The sequence below is a fragment of the Belonocnema kinseyi genome, chromosome 8, assembly GCF_010883055.1.
Source record: "Belonocnema kinseyi isolate 2016_QV_RU_SX_M_011 chromosome 8, B_treatae_v1, whole genome shotgun sequence".
NCBI classification, from domain to species: Eukaryota; Metazoa; Arthropoda; class Insecta; order Hymenoptera; family Cynipidae; genus Belonocnema; species Belonocnema kinseyi.
Window position 1 is genome coordinate 69,066,964 of NC_046664.1, and position 25,510 is coordinate 69,092,473.

The 25,510-nt window shown below is 26.5% G+C and overlaps 2 protein-coding genes across 2 annotated transcripts in view; one reads left to right on the plus strand and one right to left on the minus strand.

Annotated features, from left to right (window-relative positions):
• Nucleotides 1–3,621: 3,621 nt before the first annotated feature.
• Nucleotides 3,622–8,830, minus strand: LOC117179098 (polycomb protein EED-like). Its single transcript, XM_033370757.1, has 2 exons — nt 8,719–8,830; nt 3,622–5,149 (listed from the first exon to the last, which is right to left on the minus strand). The coding sequence occupies exon 2, from the start codon at nt 5,129–5,131 to the stop codon at nt 3,845–3,847; it is 1,287 nt and encodes a 428-aa protein (XP_033226648.1). The 5' UTR covers nt 5,132–5,149; nt 8,719–8,830; the 3' UTR covers nt 3,622–3,844.
• A 10,711-nt stretch (nt 8,831–19,541) lies between these two features.
• The window catches only part of LOC117178025, a 13,883-nt gene continuing 7,914 nt past the window's right edge, over nt 19,542–25,510 (plus strand). The window contains exons 1-2 of the mRNA XM_033369222.1: nt 19,542–19,706; nt 24,211–24,640. Of these exons, the coding sequence (XP_033225113.1) occupies nt 19,631–19,706; nt 24,211–24,640 (506 nt within the window). The 5' untranslated portion in view covers nt 19,542–19,630. The remainder of the gene's footprint in view (nt 19,707–24,210; nt 24,641–25,510) is intronic.

Consider the following 25,510-nt stretch of genomic DNA (forward strand, 5'->3'; position numbering starts at 1 on the left):
GTCGGATGATTATAAATTCACGGTTCTCTCCAGATCAATTTTTTATTTTTCCTGGTCAATCATTCATTTAAGTATTTACATACTGATAAATTTTCAAGACTTCTCAAAGGAATTCAAATGAAATGGGGAAAAAAATTTAATCGAAATTCATAAAAAATTAAGTAGAATTAAAAAAAAATAAATCAAATAAATGGAAAACAATGTAAAAGTATGATAATATCAATTGGATTCAGTAAGTTTAAAATAAGTTTAGGCAATTAAAAGGACATTCAAAAGAGTGATGAATTAGAATAAAAAATTTGATTCTATTAAAATGAGTAAAATTGAGTGAATTTAGAAGAATTCAAGATTGAAATTTTTTAAATAAATTTCTTGAAAATGCCTTAGAATCCTTTAAAAAAAACCCTCAAATATGTCAGTTTTTGAAATCACTTCAAACTATTGTAATAAATAAAAAATGTCTCAACATCCTTTAAAATTTTTTTAAATATTTCAAATCCTTTAGATTTTTTTTCAAGCTTTTGGAAATGCCAAGGTATTTGAAAAAAATTAAAACAATTGTAAAGAATGTAAAAGAATGCAGACTGAATTATTAAAAATGTAGCTTGAATTCCAAAAAATAATTTTAAAATACCTTGAGAGCCTTTAAAACCCTTTACAATTGTAAAGTTTTTCTGCAAAATTGTTCCATATATTCCGAAATTCTGAGAAATTATTCACCATAAAATATTGCAAACGTTTTGAAATGCCTTAAAATTAATGAAATTAATTTAAAAAAACCTTGGTATCTTTTAAAATTCCCTGATATATTTCAAATTATGAGTTTTTAAAAATGCCTTAGAAGTTTAAAAATTACTCTAAAATCTTAAAAATCCCTTCAAATTTTAGACGTCTATTAAAAATTTATCGGAATCGTTAAAAATGCCCTGAAATATTTAACAAGAATTCAAGACAATTCAGTAATAAGTATTAAAAATTAGGCATGCAAAATATTAATATTTTTTTCTGTTCTGAAACAAAATTGCTTTAAATTTTTGAATCACAAATTAAATAGTTCATTTTTCAACCAAAAGGATAAGTCTTCAAATAAAAAAGATTACATTTCTACCAGAAAGACAAATTTTAAAAAATACATAAATTTTCAAATAAAGATTTGATATCATTAAAACGATACATTTTCTACCAAAAGAAAACGGAATTGCTAAATTTTCAACAACAAAAAAAGAATAACGAAATTTTCAGAAGAAAAAATTAAATTTCCAACCGAAGAAACGAATTTTCTACTATAAAAGAAAAAATTTTCAATCAAAAATAGAATAGTTAAATTTTCTGTTTAATAAAAAAGAATTAATTTTCAACTAAAAAAGAGAGCTCATTTTTCAATAGAATAGTTGCATTTTCAGTCATAGAGATGAATTTTCTTGTAAAGTAATAAATCTTTAACAACAAAATACTTACTTTTTACTAAGGCAGTATAACTTTGAACCAAAAAAGATAATTTTTTAACGAAAAATTGAATAGTTGATATTGCAACCAAAAAGTCGAGTTCTCAAATTAAAAATTTATTTTTAACGAAAAAAAAACCAACATTTTTTTTAATATAATAATTAAATTTTTAACCAAAGTAATCAATTTCTAACCAAAACATATGAATTTGCAAACAACAAAAATTTGTAAGAAAAAATGAGATAGTTGACTTTTCGTTTAAAAAAATCATTTCGAAACAAGAAAAAGGAGGTTTGAAAAAGATACTGAAACTTTCAATTGGAAATAATGAATTTGTAATCAAAAAGATGAATTTTCTACCAAAAAGTTCAGTTTCTAACTAAAAAAATACTTTTTAAACAAATTTTGTTTTAACAATTTTCAACTAAAGAAATTAATTTCTAACCAAAACAAATAAGTTTATAAAGAAAAATAATTTTCTAAAAAAAAGTACATTTTCAAACATAGTTACATTGTTTACAAAAAAGATGAATTTTCAAGAGAAAAAAAACGAATTTTTTTAAAATTTAGTTGAATTTTATTTCTGGCAGAAAGTTCGACTATTTGGTCAAAAATTAAATTTTGTGTTGAGAATTCAACAATTCAATTCAAAACATTTTTTTTAATTAATTTTTTTTTTAACTTAAAATTTAACTATCTTTTCAAGCATTTCTGGCTTGATGGTTCAACTATTTTGGTACAATTTTCAACTATTACGTAAAAAATTAAATTTTCTGCTGAGAATTAAAAAGAATATTAAAAATATTGTTTTTTTTCTTGGTTGAAGTCATCTTTTTTGGTTGAAATATCAACTATATAGGTAGGAAGTTCAACTATTTGATAAAAAAATAAATTTTCTGTTGAGTATTCAACAATTTAATTGAAAACCTTTTTTTAATTAATTTTTTTTAACTGAAAATTCAACTATCCTATTTTTTGTTGAAAATTTATCGTGTTTCGTTGAAAATCCGGTTTTTCTGACTAGATAATTCAAATATTTCGAGGAATGTTTAGTTATTTGGTTAAAAAAGACATTTTGTGCTCAAAATTAAAAAAAAAAGTAATTAAATTTCCTGTCAAAAATTCAAGAATTTGATGGAAATTATTTTTTTTTATTAATTTATTTAACTGAAAAATTTAACTATTCTATTTTTGGTTGAAAATTTATTCTGTTTGATTAAAAAATCGCCTTTTTGTCTTGAAAATTCAACTATTTTGTTTGTGGTAGAAAGTTTAACTATTTGGTTAAAAAAGTAAATTTTCTGTTGAGAATGCAACAATTTGATTGAAAATATTAATTTTTAAAAATAAAAAATGTAGCATCCGATTTTTGGTTGTAATTGCGTCCTTTTTTGTTGGAAATTAAATTATTTTGGCAGAAAGTTCAACTATTTGGGTACAAATTAATTTTTTTCGTCGAGAATTCAACAATTTGATTGAAAATATTGTTCTTTTTTTTTAAATAATTATTTTTTAACTGAAAATGAAACTATCCCATCTTAAGTATCAAAATTCGTATTTTTTACTTGAAAATTCAACTATATTGTTCAAAAGTTCAGCTACTTGGTTAAAAATTAATTTTTCTGCTGAGAATAAAACAATTTGATTAAAATTTGCTGTTTGAAAATTACTTTTTTCGACTAAAAACTGAAATATTCAACTATTCTTCATATTCAGAAACTTTGTAAACATAAATTTGATATAATACGGTTATAAAATTTTAGATTTTATTTAAAAAATCTCATTTATAAATACGAAAAATATATGAAAGCATAGTTTCCTATCAAAAAATTTAAGTTTCAAAATTATTTTTAATAGTCTTATAATAATGAAAATATTGATATGAATTTGTATTGAAAACACTCAGATTCAATTCTTCGTGTTTAATTTGGTAATCAAAATTTTCGTTGTGTCACTTTGACTCTTATTTTACAAAAAAAAAAAAAACTATAAACTTTTATCAATATTTTGTATTAAAAAAAAAGCTATTTTCCGCGATCCTTTTAAAATGTATCTTTCAAATGAGCCAAAAAAAAAAAAACAGATTTTATATTAAATTAAGCAAAAAGAAACTGCACTACTTCTTCAAAAGAAATATACTGAGATCTGTAAAAAAAAGTCTTTTTTAAATAAATATTTGGATGATCAAAAACCCGTTTTATTATGCACTTTACTACAATAAAATTCCCGACAAAGTAAACACCCTGACTGAAAGCAAAAAAAAAAAATAATAATATATATATATATTTCTGCAGAAAATATATGCGGCCTCTGTCCTTTTCTTTTTCTTGTTATTCGAAACTTCCGAATATATAAAATAAAATAAAAATAATGATCGGAGTGTAAAAAGTCAACTCTGTCAATGATCACGATTCCACCTCCAGATCGTTGCATCATCACAGACACAGAGCAAGACCGAACCATCCCTGCTGAGACTCGTCTGACGAATGGGAGCCGTGCACCTTGGATGCTGAAGCGACGAGCAACGAGCCTGGCCCGGTTCATCCACCTCGAGGTCCCAGACATAGGTCCGACCCACCTGATTGCCCAGGGCAATTGTCCGCTGCCAAAAGTCCATGGAGAATCGGATGAACCAGATGTCACACTCTTTGAACTCAAATCGGTGGAGAACCGTGGCACTCGTCTCCCCATTTCTCAACTGTGTGTCCTCCAGTCGTCCCGGCTTCCAGCAAACAATACAATTCTCGCACGACTTGCTCAGAATGAAATCGCCAAACCACTTGACACAGTCGACATAATTCCGGTGCACGTCGCGCGTCGTGAAATCGGGAAAGTGCTGGAGAATTGAATCAAAGGGCCGACCATTGCGAGCCGGATTGCAATAGTACGACTGTTTGATGGCATCCTGCATGTCCGATTTCTCGAGCGACCAGAGCTTCAAGGCATGATCCATCCCGCAGGAGATGATTCGCTGGCCCCTCATGTCAAAATCGGCGCTCAACACCTCGTCCCGGTGACCCTCGACACCGCCAAAGATCGCCACACAGACGTCCGTCTTGATGTTCCAGAGTCGCAGGGCGTGATCTTTGGAGGCGGAGAGTAGAATATTTGGGTCGCGCGGATGCACCTTGAGCTCGTTTATCGCGTGGCCGTGGCCAATGTAGTGCTTGATGCAGGTCATTGTCGCGGGACTGATGACCCGGACGACTCCTCTCGAGCCAGCGACGGCCAGTAGAGGCTTGCCCGAGTCGTCGTACGTCCAGGCGCATGTGTAGAAATTCTCCTCGGTGTCCGGGTCGGCATAGCACTGACGCAATCTTATTCCACTGCCCTGGGGACACTCGTAGATGCTGACCCGATTACTGCCGACCGAGGCGAATATCATTGGCTCGCCCTCCTTCAAGTGATGGTTGAATTGCACGCCAAACAGGGGCTGGCCGTGGTCCTCCTTGAAACTGGAGCAGTATTTGTAGAGGGGCTTGTCAGTGCAAACTTTGCTTTTACCTGTTTTACTCCTGCGACGACCCTTTTTCTTGTGACGAGCGGTTCGCGTTGGAGTGTCGCTTCGGTGAGTACCAGCGGTCGAATTGCTGCCAATGCTGCACTCGGTCTCGTCACTGTCGTTCTCACTGTCCTCCTGACTCGAGGCGTAGGCGGCCTGTGTCTTTCCCGACAGTTTCTTCATCTTCGAATGCTCAATTGTCTGCAAAAGATTATTTAGAAATTCAGGAAACGGCACTCATTCAACTTGGCGAGTGGCGATTCCTCGAACAATGTCAAATTCCCGGTTAAACTGAAAGTAGCCCCTTGGCTAGAGCAGGGTGGCCGTTTTAATCGAAGAAAAAAAATTCCCAGTTGCAAACAATTCTCACGGAAAATTAAATTTAAAAAATTAAACTCAAAACTATATACGCTTAAAAACAAAAATATAAAATGGAGGAAATTAATTTTTTTTTGGCTTGAAAATATCACGATTTTGTTAAAAATATAAATGAATTGATACAAAATTAGGTATTTTCACTTCAATCAATAGCTAACTTCACGTCGTAGATTTCTGAGGGGGGAAACAAGGGACCAAATGCATGGGATTCAGTTCATTTTGCCCCTATTTTGCTAATATCTTCGTAAAAGCTCATTTTTTCTACATAAGTGTATTTGAAAAATAGTTTTTATTTTTTAACTCCTATTTAATGAAATGATTAAAATTATAAATATGATTATTAATTACAAAGATATTACAGAAATAAATTTTTGTTCCATGAATTTAATCCATTGTTTTCCCCTCAGCTTTTAACAAAGAGAAGTTATCTGATAGTTGAAGTGAAAATACCTAATTAAAGGGATTTGCAGAAAAATTGTTCTTTTTTTTAAATACTATAAACTAAAAACTATTCAAATAAGTTTGTACTAACATCATATACATCGTTCAAAGTATTTTGTTAAAATTCTTTTTTTGTTGTTGTTAAAAAATTCATCATTCTTGTTGAAGATTTATCGCTTTGGTTAAAAATTGGATAATTTTTGTGAAAATTCATTATTTTTCAATTTAATTTTTCTATTGTTTGTTGAAAATAAAGCTTTTTATTAACATTTTTTTTTTAGAAAATTTGTCTTCTTGACTTAAAAATTCAACAAATTGATAAAAAAATTAATTATTTTGTATAAAACTAACCTGTTTTGTAGCAATTTCGTTTTTTTCTATCACAAAATGAAAATTAATCAAATGAAAATTCAACTGATTGATTGAAAATGAACGTTTTTCTTGAAAAATCAACTCATTTCTAGAAATTTCTTTTTTTTTTAATATTATAAACCAATAACTATTCAAATAAATTATATTTGGTAAAAAATTGAACAACTTTTGGTGAGAGTCTTTTGTTTTGGTTTGAAAAATTTATAATTTTAGTTTAAAATTCATCTCTTTTGTTAAAAATTGTACGGTTTCTATGAAAATCCATTGTTTTAAAACTTAATTTTCTACTTATTATTTAATGATTTGGTTAAAAATTTATGTATTTTATTGAAAATTCCTCTTTTCTGGTAGAAACTGAATCTTCTTATTTTAAAATTCAACTATTTGGTTAAGAAGTTAACTATTTTTGTGAAAATTCCTTAATTTTACATTTAATTTTTTTACTGAAATTTTAACTTTACAATTCTTGGTTGAATATTTATATTTTTTAGTTGAAAATTCGTCTTTTTTATAGAAAATTAATCTTCTTGGTTGAAAATTCACCTCTTTTGCTAAAAAATCCACTATTTTCTTGAAAATTTAATTATTTCTTTGAAAATTCAAATATTATTTTTGGTTCAATTCAACTGTTTTTTTTTTTTTTTTAATATTATAAACCAAAAAATATTTAAATAAAATATGTATGTCTTTTATTGAAAATTCCTCTTTTCTGTTAGAAAATGAATCTTCTTATTTTAAAATTCAACTATTTGGTTAAAAATTTGAATATTTTTGTGAAAATTCCTTGTTTTTACATGTACTTTTTTCACTGAAAATTTAACTGTACTATTTTTGATTGGAGATTTATCATTTTCAGTTAAAAATTCGATTTTTTATAGAAAATTAATTTTCTTGGTTGAAAATTCACCTTTTATGTTGAAAAATTCCACTATTTTGTTGAATATCCAATTATTTCGTTGAAAATTTGACTCTGATCGAAAACTTAAATATTATAATTGCCGTTGAGAATTCACATTTTTGTTGAAAACTCAAATTTCCGATTTCAAATTGAACTAGGTGATTTAAAACACAACTGCTTGGTTGAGGATTTAACTATTTTGTTAGAAATTTGACCCATTTTAAACTGTTTTTTTATTTAATATGAATAACTTTTCTTGGTTAAATGAACAATTACATTTTTTTTGAAAATTCAATTGTTTTATAGAAAATTTGTCTTCTTTTATTATAAACTTTCAACAAATTGATAAAAAATTTAATTATTTTGTACAAAATTCACCTACTTTGTACAACTTTATTTTTTATCATAAAATAAAAAGTAATTAAATAAAATTGGTACCAACATCATATCCACAGTTTAAAGTATTTAGTTGAAAATGCATGTAATCTGTTAAAAATTAAACTGATTGATTGAAAATGAATTTTTTTTTGTTAAAACTTCAACTGTTTCGTAGAAAATTCCTCTTTTCGGATAAAAAATCCCACAATTTGGTACAAAATTAAACTGATTTATAGAAAATTCTTCTTTTTTTTTTTTTTTTTTAAATAGTATAAACCAAAAACTATTCAAATAAAATATATTTGGTAAAAAATTGAACTACTTTTGGTGAGATTCTTTTTTTTTGGTTTGAAAAATTTATAATTTTAGTTTAAAATTTATCTCATTGGTAAAAAATTAGACTGTTTTTGTGAAAATCAATTATTTTTAAACTTAATTTTCTGCTGAAAATTTAACTATCTGATTAAAAATGTATATATTTTATTGAAAAATCTTCTATTCTGTTAGAAAATAAATCTTCTTATTTTAAAATTCAACTATTTAGTTAAAAATTTGAATACTTTTGTGAACATTCCTTATTTTTTCATTTCATTTTCTGTATTGAAGTTTAACATTACTATTCTTGGTTGGATATTTATCCTTTTTAGTTTGAAATTCGTCTTTTTTGGATAGAAAATTAATCTTCTTGGTTTAAAATTCAACTCTTTTACAGAAACATTCTACTATTTTGTTGACAATTTTGGTTCAATTCAACTGTTTTTTATTTAAAATGAAAATATTTTCTTGGTTAAATGAACTGGTTTGTAGAACTTTTCTTTTTATTATCATAAAATAAAAATTAATCAAATAAAATTTGTACCAAAATCATTTCCATCGTTTAAAACATTTAGTTGAAAATTCCTCTTTCTGGCTTGAAAATCCAACAATTTGGTACGCAGTACCAACTATTTGATTAACTATTTGATTAAAAATATTTGTATTTTATTGAAAATTCCTCTTTTTTTATTGGAATATTTAAACTGACTATTTTAAAATTCAACCATTGTGTTAAAAAAATGAATATTTTCGTGAAAACTCCTTATTTTTACTGTTAATTTTTGTACGGAAAATTTAACTTTACTATTTTTGGTTGAATATTGATCTTTTTTAGTTAAAAATTCGTCTTTTGCTGAAAAATTCCACTATTTTGTTGAAAATTGAACTATTACAATTATCTCTGAGAATTCATATTTTTGTTGAAAATCCAAGTTTTTGATTTAAAATGAAAATCTTTTCTTACCCAAAATATCAACTATTACATTACCTAAATTCTCAGGTAGTATTCAACTTAAACTGGGAATTCCACTGCCAAATCCGAGAACCGCTTCTGCGAGATTCAGGATTCTGTTTCCTATAAGCTTGCAACTATGTGGGTCCTGAAAAACGTTTATTTTATTTTGAATTTAGTTGAATATTGGCAGAAGTTACGCATGATTTTGGAAACTTACATAAACATTCGATGACATAAAACGAAGATTAAATTTCTCACAGACCGTACGCGCTTTGTGATAGGAGGGTGCCAGAATATTTGGTACACCATTACAGTGTAACAAAATTGTTCGACCAGTTACTGGATAGTGTTCATCAATTAAATTGATATTTCCTTCCACCTTAAAAGAAAAGAATGGAAACTCTGGTTATTTTATCATTTATATCTCCAATTATATTTTGAAATATATAGCTATCAATCATATGTAAGAGCAATTGTTTCAAATTTTTAAATAATCAGGCTAGTTGAAGTTATAATTTATAATTTACAAAATTACAACTTATTATTGATTACATTATTTACATTATTCAATTATGATTTGAGAGGGGAAATCACTTTTAATACAAAATAAAAATTTCGAAGAACTAATTATTTGTTAAAAGTGTTTGAACACCTAAATTCGAGTTAAAATTCGATTCTGAGATCAGACAAAAAGGAAATAAATATTATCAGTTTGTTTCAAAAGTTACAGATGATTTCAAGTTTGTGGCGAAATAAATTTAGGATTTTATCAAATTTTAGATGAAATTCGAATCGGTTTAAAAGGACTTTTACAACTTGGAAGAAATTTTTTTTTAACTTCTCAAGTTTCTATATAGTTTTTAAAATGATTCATAATTTTCCTACATTTCTAACAAATGCTGATAAATTGAACGAGTTGCATTAAAATTTTCCATTATTTTTTGAAAATTTGGGACATATTTTTGTATATTCCCTTAAAAATAATTTTTCATCATAAAAAATTATTTTATGCTATTTAAACTGTTCAAAATTCTTTAAAACTTCTAATCTTTTGTTTTAAGTCTTCAAAATCTATATTTTGTTGAAAAAATGTTGAAATCATTCCATATTTTAAATTAAATAACAATTTTGCTTTAAGAACATCTACTCTTTTTTCGAAATTTTAAGAAATCATTTGAAGCATTTTGAAATGTACTTTTTAATTTTAATCTAAAATTGATTTTTCAAAACAAAACATCATTTTTGCAGGAATCTTCAGAAATTTTTTGAAAATTCTTTTAAAACCTTTCAACATTCTGGAAAACTGTATTTTTCCAAAATTTTCGAAAATCTACATTTTGTTAACATTTTTGGAAAATATTCCCAAGATTAAAATTATTTTTTAGTCTTTTCAAAACATCCGAATATTTCTTAAACTTACTCGATTTTTTCCAACAAATTTAATTCTTACAAAATTTGTTCCCATCGTTTTTGAAATTTTAGGAAATTGTTTTATTTTTTCGATAAACTTTTTCAAGCAAATTTTATTCTTGAAACCTTTTAACATTCTTAAAAGCATCTAATTTTTTTCTTACAAACAAGTTTTGAAATATTTTTTATTATTAATTTGAAAAAAAAATTATTTATAATTTTCCTAGGAATCTTATGAAATGTTTTGAATACTTTAAAAACCTTAAGAAATTCTTAAAAAGTTTCTTTTCGAATTCTCAAACATCTACATTTTGTTTGAAATATTTTGTAATCTTATCATGATTTAAATTATTTTTCAATCCCTCAAAAACTTCAAAATATCTCTTAAAATTACTCGATTTTTTTCCAATAATATGTAATCTTGAAACATTTTTCGCACCTTTTTTTTGAAATATTAGAAAATTTTTCGAATAAATCTTAAATTAAAAAAAAATTTTCTCTTTAAAAATTCCTAAAAAATTTCTAATTTTGTCTTCAAAATCTTCAAAATGTTACACATTGTTAAAATATTTTTTTAAATTCTACAGTTAAATAGTGGCCTACAAATGTTCCGGATTCTTTTTTGACTATTTTGGTATTTTTTTTTTAGTACTTAGTAAATTTTTTAAATAAAAAATTAGTTTTAATTTTCATAGGAAGCTTAAGAAATACTTCAAATTCTTTTGAAATCTTCCAAAATTCTTAAAAAGCTCCTATTTTTTCATAATCTTCAAAAATCTACATTTTATTTAAAATATTTTGAAAAATCTGTATATTTAAATAATGATTATCTTATAATTTTCCATATTATTTTGGGAAATTTAGAAAAATTACTTTTTCAAAATAAAAAATCATTTTCAATCTTCCTAGAAGTCTAAAAAAAAATCAAATTTTCTTTTAAATGTTTTGTGTAGACACTTCGTTATGTAAAATATACAAAGTTTTCCTCTCCATAATTTCATTTTCCTCAACTCTTTAAAAATATAAAAAGAAAAAATGTTTTGAACAAAATAGTTGAATTGAAAACTAAAACGGATTAATTTTTAATCAAACGGTTGTTTTCTAAAAATCTTTGACATTTTTTTCGAAGTATTAAGAATTCTGTTGAAATTTTTGGGAAATATTTTGTAATAAATTTTAATTAATTAAAAACTCATTTTTTCCAGGAACCGTAAAAGTTTTTTATTTTCTTAAAACTTTTAAAAATAAAAAATTTTCTTAGGAACCGCAAGAAAATTTTTTAATTCTCTTGAAATCTTTCAAAATTCTTCAAAAGCTTATTTTTTCGAATCTTTTCTAAAAACTTTAAAATAACTTAGTTTTCCTTAAATTTGCTTAAAACTTGCCAAATTAAAAAAAGTTTCTTAAAAACTTCCAATTGATTTCTCAACGTATTTTGGTAGCTTCTAAAAATCCATATTACTTTAATAATGTTTGTAAACATTATGAAATACATTTTATAATGAAATAAAATTACTTATTTGGAAATTTGGAGTTCTAAATTTTGCAGAAAATTCGAGATGTTTACTAAAAAAATAAACAAAATTCAAAAATCCACAAAAGTCATTTCCACGCAGTGTCGCACCCAATCAGGTGTTCGACAACAATGCATAAGAAATCTCCGAAATCTCGTTACAACTTTTTAAGAAAAGGACGATAAAATTTGGAGGTTAGAACTGAAGTCCAACAGTCTCTAAAAATTAATTGTTTTTTCTAAAAGGCCGAATATTCTATTCGCAGAATGCAAGTTTTATGAGAAAAATAGTTTATTTATGAAAAAAAATTGACTACGAAACAGATAATAATGTTTACCGCCCGGAAAATTTATTTTTAGGTTAGGTACGAGCGATCAACGATACACGTATTTTTGAGCGATTTATAAGGAAGATGATTAAACTTACCTCGGACAAAGGTTGAGCGACGCGTCCGTCGAAGGCGAAAATAATAAAATCCACACTGGGATCTAGTTTATGTCGAAGCACCTGGACAATGGACTCGCACCGATGCACAACTACGCAACGCTCCCTCTCCTTTGCACTTTGGAGCAATACATCGGAAACTTTTTCACACAATTCACCCGTTGCGACGACCTAAAAGTCTAATTAAATTACCTGTTTCAAGTAATGATTACGCAGAAAATAAAATTAAACGCACCAAAAAAGATATCAAGGAGTCTATACTGCTGATATTTTGTCCGCAGCTTCTTAGGACTCCCGCCATTATTTAGGATTGTTCGCCATTTTGAAAGTGAAGCCAACTAACTAGAGAAAAAAAATTCCCTGCAAAACTGCATCAGATGTTTCAGAGTGGGTGGGGGAAATCCAATATGTCTGCACGCCGAAGGCCAAAAAAAAAAACTTGGAAAAGGTATTTTTTACGGAAACGAATATAGATAAATTTTTTATAAGAAGAATAATTGTCTGCCAAAAATTATGAATTTTCAAACACATAGTTAAATTTTCAACTTAAAAGGGAAAATTTCAAAGTACCAATAAAACGAATAAGGCCTCCAGTTTATGCACCAGAACGGTCGGACCTCGGAATGGTCGGAATGAGGCGTTGGCCAATCAGAAACGTTCCGCGGAAACAGTGTCATTTTCACACCGAAATAAGCCGAACTCAACCGAAGAGTTCGAAATTTTTAAGTTCGCGCCAAAGGCGTTCCATTAATTTACAAAGTTGTCAAATACATGAACCGGTTGACCGTGACCCGGAATGACTGGAACACTAATCACAGAGTACTTTTGGCAAGACGAAAATGTGCCTTCTTAAGAAAGGTGCTCTGTGATTGGCGATCCGGTCATTCCGGGTTACGGCTATTCCGGTTCATGCAATTGACAACTTTGAAAATGAACGGAACGCCTTTTGGCGCGAAATTAAAAATTTCGAATACTTCGGCTGAGTTCGGTTCAGTTCGGCGTGAGAATGACACTGTTTCCGCGGAACGTTTCTGATTGGTCAACGCCTCATTTCGGCCAGTCCGAGATCCGGCCGTTCTGGTGTATGGACTGGAGGCCTTATCAACAAAATTGTTAAACTTTCAAGTACGGAAATGAATTTTCAAGTAAAAAAGGAACAAATTTTTAATCCAACAAAATGGAATTTCCAAGAAAATAGTTAAATTTTCAACAAAGGAAAAATAAATTTACTAAACAAAGAAAAATATTCTACCAAAAAAGCGAATTTTCAACAAGTGATATGAAAGATAAATTTTTGATTAAATAATTTTCTACTAAAAAGACAAGTTTTTAATATAAAAAATATATTTTGCAACCAATAAAAAGGAATCTTTAACAAATTAGTTAATTTTTAACAAAAACTTAATTAATTTTCAACCGAAAAGAGCAATTTTTTTAACTGAAAATTACAGTAAATACTTAATTTTTAACAAAAAATTCATATTACATAATGCTATTATAGAATAATGTGAGTAAGTTTAAGAAGTATTCACAATTTTTGAAACGATTCAAAAATAGTTTAAACCTTGTAAATACTTAAAAGAATGTTGGAAGGTTTCACAGAAATGAAAAAAAATTCTTTAGGTACCCAGAAAAAAATGTTATAATTATTTATTTCGAAAAATTGATTTTAAGAGATAATTTTAAAAGATTTTGAACCATTTCAAAAGACTTTAAAAAATTGTCAAGAAGAATCTGAAAGATTTTAAAGTAAAGTTTTTAATTTTGCAGAATTAAAAAAAACCTGGAAAAATTTGAATATTTCTTAAAGATTAAAATGTTTAAGAGACCTGACAAGATTGAACAAAGGATTTCGTAAATAGTCGTGTGAAAATTTTAATGATTTTTTATTTTGAAAAATAAACTTTAGGAAAGAATTTAAAAAGGTTCTTAGACATATTAAAGTATTTCGTAAAATTTCTTAAAAGAGTCGAGGAGATAGAAAGCACTTAAAATCTTATTTGCAATTTCATATATATAACATGTTAGGACAGTACATATAAATCCATAATATCTTTGATAGAAGTAGGAAATTTGCAGAATATTAAAAAAAAATCCTATTTGCATGTAAATGCCTCGGGGCTTAGTGCGTCGGCAGGAAAATTCTGTATGGATATCCATATAAATACTTATAATAAAACACGCTCTTAGAATTCTATTTAGAAACCATCTCAAATTCTTATAGGAAATCTATACAGAATACATCACAAGGAAATCCATATAGGTACTTGTAGATTTTCTATGTGGAAAATTTTCTCTAAGTGGCACTACCAAAATAGAAACCATTAGGAACAATTAGATACTTATAGAATTTTATATGTATCCCCTGCTAGAAATTTCTGATAGAACTTTCTTTCTGAAGCTTTCCATTTCTTTCAGATCCTTTCCGAAATCTGCATCCGAATTTTTCAGTTTCTATCAGAAAATTTGACACATGTGTCAAATTTTCTGATGGCTTCTGCCTTGTTGTCCAACATTACATTGTTCACCCTGTTGAAGATATTCAACAATGAATATAAAACAACCTTATCTACTCTGTCTAAAATCGCTGCCTGCTCCCAACTTTTCGCCTGAATTTATTAGAACTCCAATGGTTTCTGGTGGCTTTTTTTTATATTGGAACTATAATCGAGCCACCTAAACCTCCTTCCTGTATAAACCTTCATCCTCATTCTCAAGTTTGCAAATTAATAAAAACAAAACGAAAATTTTAGTTTAATATTACACTTTTTTGATTGGGAAATTTTGCTTAAGAAAATTTTTGTGGCGAAATAGCAAGCTTCTATTATTATAATATATTTGAAAATATTCATTTTTTAACACTTCAGTTATTTAATTGAACAATTCAACATTTTTTGAACAAGTGACGCAGTTCCATCACCTCCATTGTACGGTCTCTGTGCGGTCTTGCTCGCGTCAGTGGCTGACCGATTAAAAAGAAGCCCGAAGAGCGGGAGGCCCCTCGTTGATTTGAATTGAGTATTTTAGCATGACGTCATGGGAAGGCATACGACTTTTTGGAGAAAATATTCTAAGCGTAAAATAAATTATAAATGTACAAATAGTAATACTTTTCAAGTGAAGAAAGTATTTTCTCAGTTATGTTCCATTCTTTTGTCGATTGACGACCTTTCAGGGTCACGAAATAAAATAAAATGTCCTTAATTTGAGGTTAGTGTATCAGATTGATTTGATCAGAATCAGGTATTTTCACCTCAAGTTTCAGATAGTTGCTTGTGTTTTGTGAAACTGAAAGGTCTGCAACCAGAGATGGGTTGTGACATGTCACTTGAGGTTTTCTACGTATAATACATAAATTACGTAATATACGTAGAAAATTGTAGAAAACTATGTATAATACATATCAAAGATGGCAAACGTTATATACCTGGGCGGGACTGCATTTGACAGATTGAATCATTGACATAACCTTCTATAAAGCTGTTCAATCCATTTGATTTTAATTTTAAGAGCAAAAATGTTAAGAACAAGTGTAAAAAAAACATTTCAGGAGGGGAAATCGTGGGAAAATATTAATTTCGAGTGCGAACGATTACTTACACTCGTGTTCCACCTGCTCGAAAACTTTGCGGATTATGAAGGACAATAAACACGTATATTATTATTTTTAAATGATTTTTTTGAAACGTGATAAATAAATACGAATACTGAATTAATTGCTCAATATTAGTTATTTCTATAAGGCAGTTGGGTATTTTTAGAGTAAAGAATTCGAAAATCCCGCCCATATAGTCACGTGATCAAATGTAACAAGCATTTGTAGAAAACTAAGGACGTCGAAAACCATGTAATATACGTGATGTATTATACATACCCATCCCTGTCTGCAACTGATAAAAGGATGTAACAGAATTGCGCAAATTCATTCTTAAGGGCATGTGACACAGCTAAATACCTATATTACCGACCTCACTTTTTCAGTTCACTGAATGTTTTTTTGAACTTAAGAACTTTTTTTGTAAATAAAATATCGAGCTGAAACTTTGGAAAATGTATTAGAGTACAATAAAGTACGCTTAGGTACTGCATTTTGGTAGGTACTTCACTGAAAATTATTTCATCTTTTTTCTGAACCTCGACATTTTTTGAACGTTCCAACTTTTTTTATACATAAAATATCGGTCTCAAACTTTGAGAAATGCAAGAGCCGAAAGAAAACTACGTTTATGTTCAAAGATTAATAATAAAAGATGTAAAAAAATTTCAACTATCAATTCCATCGGATTAAAAATTCAACAACTTGGTTGAAAATTTAACTTTTTGGTTAAATATTCCTCTCTTTTGTTTGAAAGTGCAAGTATTTATTAAAAAGTCCAGCTTTTGTCAGAAATTTGTTTCCTTTTCTTAAACCTTCAACTACTTAGTTAAGAGTTAGAATTATTTGTTAAAAAATCGTTTCTATAGGTTGCAAATTTAACGCTTTGGTTTAACAGTTTTATTTTGGTTGGAAAATAATTTTTCAACTGAAAATTTAAATAATTTAGTCGAATATTCCACCATATAAGTAAAAAAATTATCTCTCTTCTTGAAAATGAATTTTTTCAATTTGAGACTTTCTTATTTAAATTTCTGGTAACAAATTCAACTATTTCAGTTGAAGATTCAAAATTTAAGTTCAAAATTCACTTTTTTATTTGAAAATTCAACTACCTAGTTGACCATTGACATCTTTTGTCAAAAATCATTTTTTTTGGTTGAAGATTCATCATTTTAATTGAGAATTTAACTATTTTGTTAAAAATTCGTTTTTATTTTCATTTGGAAATTAAATTTTTTATTGTAAATTTAATTATTCCATTTTATGGTAAACATTGATCTTTTTTTATTGAAAATTCATCTTTTTTGGTTGAAAAAATTCTATGTTCGTTGAGTATTCAATTATTTTGTTGAAAATTTAACTATTTTGTTAAAAATTCATATTTTTTCTTTTAAATTTTATCTGTTTGGTTGAATTTTTTTCCCTTTCTCCACTAAAAATATTTCTTGGTTAAGAATAAACTTTGTCGTTAAAATTTGTAATTTTCGAGTTTAAAACTCAAAATTTAAAAAAAAAATCGATTTTTTAGCTTGAAAGCTCAACTATTTTGGTAGCAAGTTCAACTAGTTTGATAAAAGTGCAATATATTTCGAGTTAAAATGTAGGGAATGTGGTACCTACATTAATATTATTAAAAATAATTTATCCCCAATAAGAACATTTGACTACTTCTGGTATTAACTATTTTTCTTTCAGAATTCATTTCTTTTGGTTGAAAATTTTATTGTTTTGCAGAAAGTAACTTTTTCGCTTCAAAATTTCATAATTTGGTTAAATTCATCTCTTTTGGTTGAATATTCTACTTCTTGGTTGAAAATTGATATGTTTTGACTGAAGATTCGATTTTTAGTTACAAATTCGTCTTTTTATTTATTTTAATTAACTATTTTTTATTAAAAGGAAAATATTTTTTGGCTGAAGTATCAACTATTACATTTTTGATTGACAATTCATATTTATTGGTTGAAAATGCAACTATGTAATTTGTTGAAAGTTGAACTACTTTGTTGAAAATTCATTTTTTTTAGATAAAGATCCATGTCTTTGGTTCGAAACTTAAGCATTTCATTTTTTGTTGAAAACTGATCCTTCCTATAATTGAGAATTTAACCACTTGTTTGAAAATACATGTATTTAGTTGAAAATTCGTGTTTTCTGGTAAAAAATCAACCTTCTTGGTTGAAAATCAACACTTTTGTTAAAAATAACCTTTTCTTGAAAATTTATATTTTCGGTTTATAAATGTAAATGTTTTGTAGAAAAATTACCTTTTTGTCTTAAAAATTCAAGAAATTTTTTTCTTTCGTGACTGAAAAATCCTTTCTGGTTGAAAATTGGTTTTTTTCGTTTGAAAATTCATTTTTCTTTATTGAAATATTTGTCATCTTGTTATCCGGAGTAATTCCAGTACATTTATACAGCGTAATTCAGGCAATTCACCTATAATCCAATTCAATCCACTTTTAATTCTTTTACTTTGAAGTAATTTAAGGGCATGTGATACTTAGAAAATTGTCGATTTTACCAGTTTTAGGTTCCCCCGGCTTTTTTCTAGAATAATAAATATTTTGTCTTAAAAAATTGAGAAATGATAGCGCACATGCTAACGGACGTCCCCATACAGTTTTTTGTAGGTTAATTCAAAAAAGTTTTAATTTAGCAAAATGTTATTAATTTGCATAGCGCTTAGGAATTATTATCGATTTTTTCAGTGTTAGATTCCCCCGGCTTTTTTCCTAGGATAAGAAATATTTTGTCGTAAAAATCTGGGAAATGATAGCGAACATGCTAACGGACGTCCCCACACACTTTTTTGTGTTTATTTTTCAAAAAAAATTTGATTTTGCCAACAACGTGTGTATATTTCGAGGTTATGTGTGTTACAATTCTCCCGAGCGTAACTTACAAACTACACTATATTTTTGGCCGAAAACTTTGGACTTACAAATAAAACTAATCTCCCAGAACTAACCTTGTTTTCAGGCAATTAAAAAAGTTTATTTCATCAATAATTTTCAAATTATCGGAATGGCAGAGATGAAAAACGACGTAACCTCAAAACAATGCATACAATTTTTATTTAGCACCATACATTTTTTTTGTTATTATCCCTCAAAAAAGAGTCCGGGGACGTCCGTTATTATATTTTATAGCATCTCCGAATTCAGTTTGTAAACATTTTCATTTTTTTGGGAAAAAAGCCGAAGGAACTGTACCCCATTGACCACACGACGAAGTATCACATGCCCTTAAGTAATCCCAGTAATTTATTTGTAATCCAGAATAATCCAGTTAATTCTGAGTAATTAACGTAGGTAATAAAACTATGTTTTCAACTATGTCGTTGAAAATTAATTTTTGAAATGAATATTTAATTATTTTCTTGAAAATTCATATATTTTGTTAAAAAATTTTTTTTTTTGCGAAAAATTAGTCTTCTTGTATAAAAGTTTATATTTTGTTTAAAAATATAAGTTATAAATTATATTTAAAAATTAGTTTTTTTCTTTGAATATAATTTCTGAAACTGAAAATCTGAATGTTCCACTTTTTATTCTAAATTAATCTGTTTTAATGAAAATTCGTCCCTTGAGATGAAAATTTATTTATTTGGTAGAAAATTAATCGTCTTTGCTGAAAATTTAACTATTTTGTTAAAATTATTTTTCTTCAGTCAAAAAATTAATTTTCTATCTGAAAATGTAACTGCTCTGTTTTTTGGAAACATTCAACTTTTTTTCTTGAAAATTAAATGAAATTAATGTTTAAAAATTATGTATTTAGTTGCAAATGTTGCAAATTTTTAAATTGGCGCCATAATTTTTTTAAATCATCTAGGAAAGTTTTTGCGTGCAAAGGTTTGTCAACCTGTTTCTCACTATCCACGTGACTTCATAACCTTGATAATAAACTTATATTTTTCGCATGTTTGTTTATTAAACCAGTTGTTTTGGATAAATAATTTTTAAAAAGTGTAACAATGGAAGCTCTTTGGAATAAACTAGATTTAAAGCGTCCGTCATCTAATACATGGAAAGTATCTTCACAAGAAATAGGTAAATATTAACCAAATTAACCTCAAAATCTAGTGTAAACAAATAACTTTTGTTTCCTATTTTATAGCAGTTATAATTCAAAACATATATTATTGGTATAATCCCTGTTTTTCCCTGATCGGTTTTTCATTTTTTCTTGCCATTAATATTTAAAGACCTTTATTTTTATCTAGTACTATTTTTAACGTAGAATATTTTATGAACGGAATAAAACCATAAAAGTTCAGATTAAAACAAAAAAATTAAAATTTATTTATTTATTCCTATCAAAAAATATGACTTTATACCATAAAAAAAGAATTTTCAATAAAAAAAGACGAATTTTTAATGAAGCACTTGCACTTTCGAATAACAAATATGGTTTTTCAGAAAGTAGTTAAATTTTCAACAAAATAATTCAATTTTTAACCAAATAATTGAGTTTCTTAAAAGGCAGTTGAATTTTTGACACAAAATATTAATTTTCATTCTAAACGGACGAATTTTTTGTCTCGATAGAAGAATTTCCAATAAAATAATTGAGTTTTTAACCAGTTAATTTTGATTTCCTACTTACAAAGATTCATTTTCGACCAAATAGATGAATATGCAAATAAAAACGATTAAACTTGAAAAAAAAAACTGTTGCATTTTCAAAAAATAGTTGAATTTCTCTCAATAAAAGACTGCTTAATAAAAAAACTGAAATTTTCGACAAAACGAGATGACTTTTTAATAAAATACTTGAATTTTCAACAGAATAATTAAATTTTGTAATAAATGTTTTGATTCCCTAATTCCTCATTCAAATAGATGAATTTTGAACCAAATGGTTAAATTTTCAACAAGAAGAAAATTAGTTTTTAGCCAAAGTGCTGCATTTACAACCAAACAGTTGAACTTTAAAGTAAAATAGACTAATTTACAACAAATCCTTTGAATTTCCGACAGAAAAAAGTAACTTTTTAAGACATTAGCTGAATTCTCAACAAATTATAAAAAATCAATGTTTTAGTTTAAAAATTCATAATTTTAATTGAAAATTCGTCTTTTTTTGAAAATGTAAAAAATTGGTTGAAAATCATTTTTCCAACTAAAAATTTATCTATTCTAGTAGAAAATTTAACTTCTTTGCTGAAAATAGGTTCTTCGTTTAATAAGAAAGAAGATTTCGAACGGAAAGCTCAACTATTTGGTTGAAAATGGATATTTTCTTGTTTAAAATTCAATACTTTGATAATTTGTATTTTTAATTGAAAATTCAACTATTTCGTTAAAACTTCATGTATTATGTTAAAAAATAGATTTTTTTGTAGAAAATGATATTTTTCTTTGTTAGTTAATATTCTGGTTTTTAAATTCTTCTATCGGTTAATAATTCTATTATTCCAGTTGAATATTTATCAATTTAGTCGAAAAATCATCTTTTAGGTTGAAAACGTAAAATTACTTGGTTGAAAGTTAAAATCTTTTCTTAAAAATTATGTTTTTTTGGCTGAATATTTTTCATTTTATTTAAAAAATAATTTCTTCGGTTGAAAAACAGTTATTTAATTGAAAACTTGTTTTTTCTTTGGGCGAGAAGGAATTTTTTGCCAAAAAATGGACTATTTTGTTAAAAATTTATTTTTTGTTCGGTTGCAAATTTTTTAACTGAAAATGTAACTATTATTCCACTTGAATGTTCGACAATTTTAGTTAAAAATTCATCTGTTTAGTTTAAAATACGTATTTTTTGGTTGAACATTTTAGTCAACAATTTATCAGCTAGTTTTAAAATAAATTTTTTAAGTAAAAATATAATTATTCCATTTTCTGTTGAAAATTCGTTTTTTGTTTTAGTTCAAAATTCAACTGTTTGGTTAAATATTTGTCTTCTTAAATTGAAAATTCATGTAGTCTGTTAAAAATGTATGGATTTGGTTGAAAAATTCTATTTTTTGGTAGAAAATTCATCTTTTTGTTTAAAAATTAATCTTATTGTTTAAAGACTCATTTTGTTGGTTTAAAATACAAGTAACAAAACAAAACTCATTTTTGTTTCAAAATTCAACTATTCCAGTTGAAGATTCGTGATTTTAGTTGAAAATTCATCAATAAGGTTTGAACATTTTTTTTTTTTTTGACTAAAAATGTAACTATGCCATTATCTGTTGAAAAGTTTTTTTAAAGGGAACTGTTTGTTTTATTATTTGCCTTCTTAAATTGAAAATTCCAGTAGCCTGTTAAAAATTCAAGTATTTTGTTGAAAAAATGTACTTTTTTGGTAGAAAATTTATCTTTTTGTTTGAAAATTAATCTTAGTGTTTAAAGACTCATCTTGTTGGTTAAAAATGCAAGTATTCCAGTTAAATATTCATGATTTTAGTTGAAAATTTATAAGTTCGGTTATAAATAAAAATTTTCTGACTAAAAATGTAACTATTACATTTTCTTTTGAAAATTCTTTTTTTTTTAGTTCAAAATTCAACTGTTTGGTTGAATATTTGTCTTCTTAAATTGAAAATTCATATAGTTTGTTGAAAAATTGTATTTGTTTGTAGAAAATTCATCTTATTGTTTAAAGATTCATCATGTCGGTTAAAAATGCAGGTATTCCAGTTAAATAATCATTATTTAAGTTGAAAATTCATATTTTTTTTGTTGAAAATTCAACTATTTCAGTTAAAGATTCATGATTTTAGTTGAAAATTCATCAGTAAGATTTAAAAATTTGTTTGACTAAAAATATAACTATGCCATTCTCTGTTGTAATTTTTTTTTATTTCAAAATTCAACTGTTTTTTTAATATTTGTCTTCTTAAATTTAAAATTCAAATAGTTCGTTAAAAATTCATCTATTTTGTTTTAAAATGGTATTTTTTGGTAGAAAATTAATCTTTTTGTTTGAAAATTTATTTTATTGTTTAAAAATTCATTTTGTTGCTTAATAATTTATATATTTCAGTTGAATGTTCATGTTTTTAGACAAAAATTCATCAGTTAGGTTGAAAATAAATTTTTTATACTAAAAATGTAACTATTCCATTTTCTGTTGAAAATCCTTTTTTTTTTAGTTAAAAATTCCACTGTTTGGTTGAATATTTGTCTTCTTATATTTAAAATTCAAGTAGTCTGTTAAAAATTCATGTATTTCGTTGAAAAAAGGTATTTTTTGGTAGAAAATTCATCTTTTTGCTTGAAAATTAATCTTATTGTTTAAAGATTCATCTTTTTGGTTAAAAATGCAAGTATTCCAGTTAAATATTCATTATTTTAGTTAAAAATTAATCTGTTTTGTTGAAAATTCAACTATTTCAGTTGAAGATTCATTATTTTAGTTAGAAACTCAATTTTTGGATCAAAATTTCTCTATTCCAGTTGAAGATTCATGATTTTATTAGAAAATTCATCAGTTGGGTTTAAAAGTTTTTTTAAGCTAAAAATTTAACTATGCCATTCTCTGTTAAAAATTCTTTTTTTTTTATTTAAAAATGGAATTTTTCGTTTTATTATTTGCCTTTTTAAATCGAAAATTCAAGTAGTCTGTTAAAAATTAATGTATTTTGTTAAAAAAATCGATTTTTTTTACAGAAAATTATATTTTCTTTTGTCAGTTATTCTCCTGGTTTTTAAATTCTTCTATCGGTTTATAAATATATTATTCCAGTTAAATATTTACCAATTTAGTTGAAAAAAATCATCTGTTCGTTTGAAAAAGTAAAATTACATGGTTGAAAGTTAAAATCTTTTCTTAGACATTATTAATTTTTGGCTGAAGATTAATCTTTTTTGGTTGAACATTGCTTTTTTAATTAAAAACTTAATTATTTCAGTTTGGTTGACAATTTATCTTTTTTAGTAAAAATTAATTTTTTTTTTGTTGAAAATTCAACTATTTCAGTTAAAAATTCTTTAATTTTATTTAAAAATTCGTTTGTTTTGCAACTTTTTGCCCTGTTGTGTCAAAGGATGTTCAGAATGAACTTCATGAAATAAAATAAATGTTTCGATTTTGTGGCAAATAGGAATATGTTTCTTTTACTTTACCGGGAAAATTTAAAATACTTGACTGGGAAAAATCGGGAAATGCCCGGGAATTTTAAATCGACCGCGGAATCGCCACTCTGACTTTTAACAATATAGTTGCATTTTGAACAAAATAATTAAAGTTGCAACCAAATAATAGAATTTTTAACCAACCAGAATTAGGAATACACCATTGTTGTTTTCAGTTAGTAAGATTTTTAATTGTAAATTGTTTGTTTTCTGAAAAATGCGTGTAAAGAAGAGATTGTCTAATATTTAAGTCTTAAACTGCGATCTTATTTTTTCTGAATTTATAGCCGATTAAGTATTAAAAGGTTTTGTTTTTAAAATCATATTAATTTTTGAATTATTTAAATCATAAACAAATTTAATCAATTATTTTCAAAAATTATTGAGCTATAAAAGATTTTTATTTACTTATATTTCAAGTTTACTTATCAATAATAGACACGCAGTCACACAAGTCGGGAAAACCCAATTTTTATTATATTTTCAGATTTCAAAATGTTTTTGAAGAAACTAGAGAAAACCATCAATGATCTCGAGTCTCAGGAAATGTTGCATTTCGAGGCTGCGCTTCTTGGGAGATTAATTTATCGCATGAAATGTAAATTTAGAAGTGATAAGGGTTTGAAAAATATGGAAAAAACGAACCGGGCTCTTTTAAACTACCTAAAACTTTCTCTCGAAAATGACTATAAATATCTTATGGAGTGCACAGAAATGGTAGCTTTTTCTGATAACGTCATTTTGCCAACAAAACAAATGGTAGAATACACATTAGTAAGAACACAGAGTTTTGCGAAATTAATGTGTCGAATTGAAAACGTTTCTCAAGAAGCTGCGCATTTTCTCAAATCGAGAGTGAATATCGGACAGGCTTGGGACGTTTCCTTGATTGCTTTATCGGTCGTCAGCAGAATTTGGTATGAATCTTTTTTAAGTTAAAAAAAAAAATGGTATATTTTTCTAATCCAGGGTGTCTATTCACGTGGGAAATTTGCAAAACCTGGGCTTGTCAGAGCATTTTTTTTTGTAGACAGAGAATTTTTTCAAGAACATGCTTCATTAAAAAAATTATAACATAATATTAAATAACAATATCTATCATTTGTAAAAGTAGTTTTATATTACTGGATTTAACTATTTAGTTAAAAAATCGTGTTTTTTTTTGTCTGGAATGTATTTTTGTTTTTTTTTTAACTGAAAATTTAACTTCACTTCCTGTTGAAAATTTATATTTTTTAGTTTGAAGTTCACATATTTTATTGATAATTAACCTTCTTGGTTAAAAATTAATTTTTTTCTTGAAAATTCAATAGTTTAGTTGACATTTTTTCTCTCTTGACTGCAAAATTTTTTTTAGTTGAAAATTTGTATATTTGGGTTACAAAATGCTGCTTCATTTGATTCGCTTTATTTTCATTTAAAAATTAATTTTTTTAATTGTGAATTTAACTAATTCAGTTGAATATTCTATCAGACTAATTGAAAATTCATATCTTTGGCTGAGAATGAATTTTTTAAACTGAACATTTAACTCTTCAATTTTCCGTTGAAAATTTATATTATTTAGTTAAAAGTTCGTCCCTTTTAGTTGAAAATTCAACTACTTGGTCGAAATTAAAAATATTTTGTTAAAATCTAATTTTTGTTTGATAATGAATCGTCATTTAGATTAAAAATTCATCTCTTTAGTTGAAAAATTGAACTATTTTGTTCAACATTTTTTTCTTCGTTGAAAAGTAATTTTTCAACTGTAGTCTAATTATCAAGTTCTTTATTCGACATTTATC

Bases quoted from the DNA above. Each gene is read 5' to 3' on its own strand.
- LOC117179098 (XM_033370757.1), bottom strand. From the start codon at position 5,131: ATGAAGAAACTGTCGGGAAAGACACAGGCCGCCTACGCCTCGAGTCAG.